Source organism: Tripterygium wilfordii, chromosome 14 (genome assembly GCF_013401445.1).
Source record: "Tripterygium wilfordii isolate XIE 37 chromosome 14, ASM1340144v1, whole genome shotgun sequence".
Taxonomy (NCBI): Eukaryota; Viridiplantae; Streptophyta; class Magnoliopsida; order Celastrales; family Celastraceae; genus Tripterygium; species Tripterygium wilfordii.
Window position 1 is genome coordinate 11,053,002 of NC_052245.1, and position 10,684 is coordinate 11,063,685.

A 10,684-nucleotide genomic window follows, 5' to 3' on the forward strand; every position below is an offset into this window, starting at 1 on the left:
AATTCTTTCATCAAACAATCTCCAAAGTAAAAAGCGAAAGTCCCAGAATTCCTTGAACAATACGAATAACAAACCAACAGCGTAATTCTTTCATCAAGCAATCTCCAAAGTAAAAAACAAAGTCCCAGAATTCCTTGAACAATAATACGAATTACAAACCAACAGCGTTCTATTAAAGCTTAGGAGTGGCGATAGCTTTGGTCTCCAACCCTAAGATAGCAATCAATTCAGGGTACAAACCCTTCCTCATTTCCGCATACACTTCGCCGTCCCACTTCCTTGATGCCAACTTCTCACCCATTCCCATCGCAGCCTCCACCGTACTCTCCACGTTATCTTGCGCCGACTCCACTATTCCCAGACTCGCCGCCTCCTTTCCCTTTATTTTCGTACCGCTCAACAGCACGTCTCGCAGAACCGACGGAGATCTAATCTTCGCCCTCATCATCGCCACAAAGTAATCTGGCAGCGTCAGTCCTATGTCTATCTCAGACATGTAGAGCACTGCTCTATCTCGTATCATGAACACGTAATCGTGGCTCAGAGCAAGAAGGAAGCCGGCGGCGGCTGCGTGGCCGGAGACGGCGGCAATTGTGGGCAGGGGGAGGGACATCAGATCAGCCACGAGCGGCTTGAAGGAATCCACCATGTGGTGGAGGCGTTGTGCAGCTCCCTGCCGGGATCCAGCGGCTTGAGCCCAGCTTAGATCGAATCCATTAGAGAAAAACTTGCCTTCGGATATAGTAACAAGAGCCGATCCGGGAGTGGCTTGTGCCTTGACCTGTGAGAGAGCCGACCGGAACGAAGAGATGAGAGTAGGGTTTAATCGGTGCTGGATGTCGGAGCCGGTTAAGCTCAAGACGAAGAGATAGCCGCGCTTCTCTAATGTGCACATCGTGCCAAGTTGGTGCAGGTTAGGAGGTTGACGGGGACTCTTCCTTTATTAGGGATGGGGGAGCTGCGATCCACATTGCAGTTATCACTTAAATTTTTTTGATCTTAACCGTCCATTTCATCAAACGGTCAAAAGTAGATACCACTTAAAAATTAAATAAATGCTTTTTATCCCCTTTATTCCGGCTCGTCTCATCTCAAATCTACTTCCCTCTACCCTCTCCCTTTGTTTGATTGAGGCCTAACCTCCTTGGCTCAACATCCATTGAAAGTCAAAACTGGGCAATGTCCCAAAATGAATTGATATTGAAGCATTAACATTCGTGGATGAAAAATGAAATGTCTCTGACATCGGCATCAATACAATCTCTTTGGCTCTTCCTCCTTGGAAAAATTTCATGTTTGTATGATGAGGAAGAGACAGAAGAAAACTTGACCATTTTATGCATAGTCTCGAATCCTGTATTTGCTTCAATTTTAGAGAAAAGTCATTGTTGTGCTTCAAAGAGTAAGAAGAGAGAAGAGAGGAAGAGAGAAAGGAACTCAAGCGTCTAATTTCGTCTTTTTCTCTTTTTTTGAGTTGCTTTTACCCTTCACCGTTGGATGAAATGGACGATTAAGATCAATAACATTTCAAGTGATAGCTGCAATGTGTATTGCAGCTCCCCCCATCCCCTTCTATCTACGTATCACAAAAGCAACCAAAAAACGATCACAACTTGCAAAAACCAAGGAGGTCTTTGTAAGTTTTGCACCCGTGGGTTTTGACCCACAACACCCCCCCAGCCCAGCCATCTGTAATGCCTTCAAGCCAGCATGATGCGTCCATGACAAATAATACCTTAATCCTACGAATTTTCATGGTGAGATCTGCGACAACTATGATACACATGGATCCTGTGGCTAGGTTTCAAGGTACGTGGCCAATTTCAAACCTAGGATTTCATTGACACGTGTATGGATCAATTTTGTAGTTCATCCATATTGTCGTATTGTTATGTGGCGTGACATTTTGTCAAAGCCAATAATTACATGTCAAAAGTGGAACAGTAATCTCCAAAATGTTAATGGGCTGACGCTGTATACAGTAACATTTGGATTTAGGGCTGTTGACAGTCAATTTGCTATTGCTAATAATGCAAAACTGGGCCTCATCACATGCAATTCTGCGCCGCTTCCTTTATGGCTGATCGAAGCTCCAATTAGCGGTGTCCAAAATCGATTTCCCCCGATTAGCCTCCAACCTTGTGCGGGACCCAGTCAATCAATTTGTAGATTGAATCGGGACTTACACGTGTCTACATCATGTTGGTTCAGATTTAAAAAATTGTAGGCATTGCAGCTAGCAAATCCTCTTTTCCAATAAACGGACCCAGATAGAAGTGTCCAGCTCAGCCTCTTGACCAATATTTGTATCTGTGTTAGAACTTTCTTGAGTTTGCTGGATTCTTCAGCCTCTACAGCTTACTTTCTCAAAAACAAGAAATGAAAAGACCACATAGCTCGGCTTCATTCGGCTCCGCTTGAAATCAATGACAGCCAGCATGAATTTTTTGAAGGGAATCAAATTGCAAACTAATTAAATTGAAAGTACCAACTATAATGCACTACTACACTCTACTCATCAAATTAACAAAACAAATTTGACTTCTTATAAAAAAAAATAGAAACAAAGCAAAACAAGTTTGACATGATTGCATAACGTCTTAAACTTAAAGGCTAGAACTTTTAGTTTTTCTGTTTATGTAATAATTGTATTGGATGTATATGATACTTGAGCAACTCAATAGGTTTGTATTTTTTCGACTGTCCATTCAACTCAAACTCCGATCAAGCTAGACAGGTGTAAAGTCGCATGACAGGTTAGTTGGGTCGAGATTTAGCACAAATCACTTGAAAATAATTACGTCAGTTTAGAATCAAACTCCTGACCTTGGGCATCAGGTCAAGTTATTTAATGGATTTAAAGTGAAAAATAAAACAAAAAAAATACCTAAAAATGTATTTTGAAATCCATTTAGTTATAGGGCGAATAATTTGACCGTTAATAATTTAAAAAAATTTATTTATGGGTTTTTTAACAGAGAATGAAAAGCATGGGTTGATATGAAAAAAGAAAGAAAGCCAAAGAATATAAAAAGATTATTCGGTCCAAAAAAACTAAAAAAAGGCAAAATTCCAAAGTAATCCCCCCAAAATCCCCACTCACTTAGTCAAAATGTCAAAACAACTTGTCTGTTTGGTGTAACGGATCCGTTGCACCAGTCGCTGTCACCTTTCGCTACACCAAACGGTGCAGCGGATCCTCTGGAGGGAGCTTCTTTCCACGGCGGGAGGCTAAACGCCTCCCTTCTTATTTTTTTGTTTTTTAATGATGTGGACCCCACATCATTATTACATTTTATTATTTTTTAATAATGTGGGTGTCCTACAAATGATAACATTTAGTAATATTTATAACATTAATTTCTTTTATTTTTTATTAATATTTAAAACATTAATTTCAGTTTTGATATAAAAACAATTTATAATTAATTTTAATAATAAATTATATTTATTAGCTTAAATATAATAACAAAATGATTAAAAAATTATGAAAAATGTTTTAATATTTAAAATTATTTTTAACAGTTTTAATACTATAAAAGTATTTTAACAGTTTTAATACTTAAAATAAAAAAATATTAAAATTTTATTAATTAATACTTAAAAATATTTATTAATTAATACTTAAAATGATTTTTAATAAGAATTATATTTATTAGATTAATTTTAATATAAAAATAAAAAATTAATATTATAATATTTTATTTCAACAGTTTTTCTGCTAACGTCAGTTTTTAATGCACCAAACACCTCACGGCATATTTCACAGCTTTAAACTCACCATATTTTTCATTGTTTTTCCACTAGTATTGGAAATAAATTTTTTCGTTGTACCAAACGGAGATAAAGACGAAAAGGCATAATCAAGCCAAGCCAAGCCAACTCACACGACTCCTTCACTTTTGACTCTTTCTGGACCCCAAAACGCCCTCCGAACGTGTACGCCACATGCCCCACCTCTCTCTCTCTATATATTTGCACCCACCGCCGTATTTCACCCCTCACATTAACGCCCTCCATTTCTGTTCACTCAAACAAATCTACAAATCTCAATCTCTCACCGTCTCTCTCTCAAATCAAACAGTTTTGAATCCTCTGTTACGAAGCATCAAATTTTCTAATCAGTCTTATTCGATGGCCGATTCACAGAGAAACAGCAGCTCCAGGATCCAGCAAAGCCGGTTACAGCGGCGGAGGCCGGCGACGCTGCAGGTAAACCGGGCGCCAGAGTGGAACGTGGCGATTCCGCTTCTTTCACCGCTTGCTACTTCCCCTAAGGCGGTGGAAATAATGACAGATCTACCGCGGCAGAAGGAGCCGCAGCAGCGTATGGAGCCGGAGAAGCCGGTGGCGTTCAAGAAGTGGCAGCATCCGGCGGCTCCGTTCTTCTACGAGCCGCCTCAGTTAAGGCAGGCCTTTGCGCCTGTATAGCTATATAGAATAATAATTGATTTGTAGAGGCGTAAGGTAGTGCTAAGTTAGATCTGCAAAGTTAATTAGTCAAGACAAAAGAGAAAAGAAAATAAAGGCAGAAACAGAACAAAGATCTGCTGCCTGGTGGTGACTTTCTGGACAATTGTACACAGCTTTTCCTTCTTTTTCTATGTTAATATTATGATTTCTGTGCATTTTTTAAACCCAATGAGAAACTGCACCAACTAGCCATTAACTTTGTGGAATTGGGGATAGGGAACTTCAATTCTTGCTTTAATTTTTTGTTCTGTCTGTCAAAATCATGTTGAATCATCTCAACATTAAAAAAACGTGCAATTGAGTATTTTGATACTCATAATGTTATAACATATAGTATGATAGATTTTGGAAAACGAAATTCTAAATATTAAATTTTAAATTATAAACTTTAAACAAAAAATTAAAATTAAGTTATAAATCATAAACTTTAAAAACTAATTTCAAGCTCTTAAACTCTCATATGCTATTTAAAAAAATTCATGATTTAACATAAGTTTTAAGAGGGAATTGGAATCAAAATTGAAGGTAAGAATTGGAGTCCTTCTCATCTTGTGGAATTGTGAAAGTTATTCAACAATCTTGCGATTGAATTTTCTCATTCTCATATCTTCACATTTTCTCCAGAAGCTTTGGCCTACAACTTACTTGAAATAAAATCGACTGATAACTGATTGTTCAATAATAGTATTGCAAACAATAGCTCAAGGGTTATTATATTTGGATTTCGAAACTTCGAAGGTGGTATTTTCTACCTAACAATCGTTCAATGACTCTCAATCATAACAACAAAAGGATCTTTGACATTAAACAATAGTTCAAGGATCAATACTTTGGTAGTAATAATTTTAATTGATGCTTATTTTCCAAAAAAATTGTTAGTTTAGAGGAGGAGAAGTTCTACACCTCCTTCCTCCTTTTAACTAAGTTTATTATCCTTGACATCGGGAGTATCGGCCAAAGGATCTCTGAATGTCAAGAAGTTAGTGATGGCGGAAGGCTTAAAGAAATGGAAATTAGTATGTGAGTTTGTGAGATACAGGCTACGACTATCATGAGTGGCACGGCAGGGAGAGTTGGTGAAGAAAGTATGAGGATTAAAGAAGATAAAGCAGAATAAAGAAAGAAGTTTCTTATAGTTCTTCTGAATGCCTTGATTCCAATCCCCTCTCATTTATAGGGTTTTCGGGTGACATGAATGCAACAACTAAAAGAAAGATTCTTTGGGATCCTTCCTTTCTTCAAACGGAACCAACAGAGATAGAATCAGACCGATTCCCTAATGTCTTTCTGGATATTCCTCATTGTCCCAACTATTCCCAGAACGTGAGAAGGAGATGAATATTCATATGCTTCCGGAAGAAAGCGAAGAATTTCTTGAGAATCCTACAAGATCCATTCGTTCTTTTTTTAGACAATTGGCACTAAGAGCACCTGAGACAACTTAATTGTAAAAAGGTCATGAATCTTTTTAAAATTATAAAAAGTACAATTTAAGAGTAATTTGGTTATCTGACTTATAATATTTTTTGGTTTATACCTACAATAGTACAATACCCTTCTTCTTCTCTCCTCTCTTATTCTTCTCTCCTCTCAAATTCCATTCGGCTTTTCTCCTTCTGTCCTCTCTTCTTCTTCTCTCCTATTCTCTCTTCTTATCATACATTGCTTTGATTTTTCAAGAGACTCGTCTCTTTGTCATAGAATCAACAAAATTTCCAAGATGGGTTTGTGGGATTCCCTTCTCAACTAGCTCCATAGATAACTTCTTCTTCTCTGTTTCTTTATTTTTCTGTTTTGATTTCTAGATTTGACTGTGCTTCGTTCTCTCTTCTCTCCTTGCTCGCTCTGTGCAGAGATGTATCATTATAGTATTACCAACACCAAAAATCCACTAAAATGATACGATTGAACCAGTATACATACTTCATCTTCCTAATTACTTTTCCTTTCTTGGTTTGTACCTCTCTTGCTCATTCTGAAAAAACATTTACAGTTGTAGAGATGTATCACTATAGCATCACTAATACCAAAAATCCACTAAAATGATACAATTGAACCAATATGCATACTTCCTCTTCCTAATTACTTTTCCTTTCTTGATTTTCTTTTCTTGGTTTGTATCTCTCTTCCTCGTTTTGAAAACACATTTACAGCTGTAGAGATGTATCAATATAGTATCACCAACACCAAAAATCCATTTAAATGATACAATTGAACCAGTATGCATACTTCCTCTTCGTAATTACTTTTCCTTTCTTGGTTTTCCTTTCTTGGTTTTCTTTTCTTGGTTTGTACCTCTCTTGCTTGTTCTGGAAAAACATTTACAGCTGCATAGATGTATCACTATAGTATCACCAATACCAAAAATCTATTGAAATGATACAATTGTGCCAGAAAGACATGTAATGCAGTCAAATTTACATTCTAACATTTGTATCATCATTTTATGAGGGAAAAATATAAATTGAACATTCTGTTTAAAAGTATCACTATTGTATCGCAGTTGGTGGAGAGAGAAAATCAAATTTGAAGTTATTTTGGTAAAAGCTGGTCCCAGTATACTTTTTTAAAATGATATTTTAGTGGTTACACTTTTTTACGATTAAATACAATCTAGTGTGCCGACCTCCAAAAATCCCTTCTTTTTTCTCTGACAGATGGTCAGAACTTCATCTGGGTCCGCATCCTTGGTTTGGGCAACAACCAACATAATAAAGGTCCACGATCTTCACAGTCGATCTATAGGCCCATGACCTTTACAAAAACCCAACAGGCCAAAGGTTTGAGCAACAACCAACTTAGCAAAGGCCCACGACCTTTATAGTCGGTCTATAGGCCCACGACATCCACGAAAGCCCAACAAGTCCATGGCTAAGAAGCTCTCTCATAGGCCCATGGTCTAATCAACATAGACCTGAAGCTCATCCAACTCCACTGCCTACATGCCAATGGTGGGAGTCACGTGAGTCAGATGCCTATAAATACTCCCGCCACATTTAAGGGATCCGATTTTAGAGGTATCTAACTCTCTCTCTCTCTAAACAGTATTATTCTCTCTCTCACTAAAATCTTAATCATATTATTGACTTGATCGTCGGAGCTTTCCAAACTTGTAATACACCAGCGTCAAGTTTTCACAGTCAACCGTCTTTGCGATCTTTGTACGTTGTTGGTGACCTCTTACGATATTACATTGATTATAGATTCTCATGTCTATAGATCACGATGCGAGTCGAATGTTAGATTGTTGGTCGGAGATGAGTGGTTGATGAGCACCTTTATCTCGTAGAGATTGATAAGTCATGTACAATTTTAAACTAAGGTGGAGGATTTAGTGGGATCACATCATGTGTAAAAGATAAATGAACTATTTGTGAGTTTGAATTGCGGATCAGAAAAATATTCATGAAAGTGAGTTCTAAACCGATATTTCGAGGGATTATTAATACGGACCACATGGACAGTCAAATTATTCATTCAAATGAAATGACGTTTAAGTTCCACCAAATCCTCAAATATTCTTTACCAACTTTCCTAAAAAAAAATAATAATAATTCTTTACCACCTACCTAATTCATATCTTCCTAATTACTTTTCTTTTCTTTATTTGTACCTCTCTTACTCAGTCTGGAAAAACATTTATAGTTATAGAGATGTATCATTATAGTATCACCAACACCAAAAATTCACTAAAATGATACAATTGAACCAATATACTTCCTCTTCCTAATTACTTTTCCTTTTCTTGATTTTATTTTCTTGGTTTGTACATCTCTTGCTCGTTCTGAAAACACATTTACAGCTGCAGAGATGTATCAGTATAGTATCATCAACACCAAAATCCATTTAAATGATACAATTGAACCAATATGCATACTTCCTTTTCGTAATTACTTTTCCTTTCTTGGTTTGTACCTCTCTTGCTTGTTCTGGAAAAACATTTACAGCTGCATAGATGTATCACTATAATATCACCATAATATCACCAACATCAAAAATCTACTAAAATGATACAATTGAACCAGAAAGACATGTAATGCAGTCAAATTTACATTCCAACATTTGTATCATCATTTTATGAGGAAAAAATATAAATTGAAAACTAAATTGAATCTTCTGATTAAAAGTATTACTATTGTATCGCAGTTGGTGGAGAAAGAAAATCAAATTTGAAGTTATTTTGATAAAAGCTGGTCCCAGTGTATTTTTTTAAAAGGATGTTTTAATGGTAGCACCATTTTACAATTAAATATAATCTAGTGTACCGGCCTTCAAAAATCCCTTCTTTGTTCTCTGGTAGATGGTCAGAACTTCATTTGGGTTTGCTTCCTTGGTCTGGGCAACAACCAACACAGTAAAGGTCCACGTTAACCGGACCGTGGAGGCCAAACCATCACCAATATGGAAATTACGGATTTGTATTTTCTGAAACCAAAACCATCAAAACCCGTTACTACGGTTAGCCGACTAACCGGTTCGGTTTCGGTCCAATTATGGTTTTTCGTAAAATATCTATTTTGTAAGCAAATCTTAAAGGATTGATAAAAATGTTTCAAAAAAAATCTTAAGGAATGATATATATTATATTAATATTTCATAGTTAATCACTTAATCTAATGGTACATAATATTAGTAATTATATATTATATCTCAATGGTCCATATTTAAAGACATTATAGTATTAAATATTATATATTATATATACCGGTCCGGTCCAGTTAATCGGTGGTTACAAAAATTCCAAACCATATCTGGACCGACTTAACTCGGTTGGTTTCGGTTTTTGAAACCGTTTGACCAAACTCGGTCAACTAACCGATCCAAACCCGACCGACCGGTCCGCTTACCGGTTTTGGTCCGGTTTTTGGTTTCATTTGCACAGCCCTAGTCGATCTATAGGCCCATGACCTTTACAAAAACCCAACAGGCCCAAGGTTTGGACAACACCCAACTTAGCAAAGGCCCACGACCTTTATAGTCGGTCTATAGGCCCACAACCTCCACGAAACCCAACAAGTCCATGGCCAAGAAGCTCTCTCATAGGCCCATGGTCCAATCAACATAGACCTGAAGCTCATCCAACTCCACTGCCTACATGCCAATGGTGGGAGTCATGTGAGTCAGATGCCTATAAATACTCACGCCACATTTAAGGGATCCGATTTTAGAGGTATCTAACTCTCTCTCTCTCTCTAAACAGTATTATTCTCTCTCTCACTAAAATCTTAATCATATTATTGACTTGATCGTCGGAGCTTTATAGGCTTGCACTACACTATCGTCAAGTTTTCACGATCAATTGTCTTTGCGATCTTTGCAGGTTGTTGATGACCTCTTATGATATTACATTAATTGTAGATTCTCATGTCTATAGATCACAATGTGAGTCGAATGCTAGATTGTTGGTCGGAGATGAGTGGTTGATGAGCACCGTTATCTCGTAGAGATTGGTAAGTTATGTACAATTTTAAACTAAGGTGGAGGATTTAGTGGGATCACATCATGTGTAAAAGATAAATGAAATATTTGTGAGTTTGAATTGCGGATCAGAAAAATATTCATGAAAGTGAGTTCTAAACCGATATTTCGAGGGATTATTAATACGGACCACATGGACAGTCAAATTATTCATTCAAATGAAATGACGTTTAAGTTCCACCAAATCCTCAAATATTCTTTACCAACTTTCCTAAAAAAATAATAATAATAATTCTTTACCACCTACCTAATTCATCATCTAACTATCCAACGACTACTTGCGTACTTGAGTTAAGCATTCAACCATGGTTTGGTTAAAGGCTTCCCCCTTAGTAGTTCCGCCAAACGCACCGTTTGGTGATTCTAATGGAAACGCACTATTTAAATGAAATCAAATTTGTACCGCATAAAATCAATTGTATTTTATTCTTTAACGTCTATAGCCACTGTGTACTAATTTTCAATATCATTTACGTGCATCTTTCAAGGTTATAAAAAATACTCTTTAAAAAACATTTTACAGTTGATTTTAAAAAATGTTTATAGAAATTAAACCATTTACATCTCAAGTCCAGGGAAACTTGAGAATCACGAGTAGCTCAGATGACACTCATGTGCGTGATATTTTATAAAGGTTTCGAGTTCGAACCTCTCATTCCCATCCCTTGTAATTAAAAAAACAAAAAAAAAAAAAAAAGAGTCCAGGGGAACTTTTCTATGCCAAATCTGGGAC

At 36.7% G+C, this 10,684-nt stretch overlaps 2 protein-coding genes across 2 annotated transcripts; one reads left to right on the plus strand and one right to left on the minus strand.

The window, feature by feature from the left end:
• Positions 1-60: 60 nt before the first annotated feature.
• Positions 61-1,092, minus strand: LOC120014868 (enoyl-CoA delta isomerase 2, peroxisomal-like). Its single transcript, XM_038866973.1, has one exon. It carries the CDS (start codon positions 893-895, stop codon positions 173-175), a length of 723 nt encoding a protein of 240 aa, XP_038722901.1. The 5' UTR covers positions 896-1,092; the 3' UTR covers positions 61-172.
• A 2,904-nt stretch (positions 1,093-3,996) lies between these two features.
• LOC120015357 (uncharacterized protein At4g14450, chloroplastic-like) lies at positions 3,997-4,661 on the plus strand. The gene has a single exon (XM_038867760.1). It carries the CDS (start codon positions 4,135-4,137, stop codon positions 4,429-4,431), a length of 297 nt encoding a protein of 98 aa, XP_038723688.1. The 5' UTR covers positions 3,997-4,134; the 3' UTR covers positions 4,432-4,661.
• Positions 4,662-10,684: the final 6,023 nt, after the last annotated feature.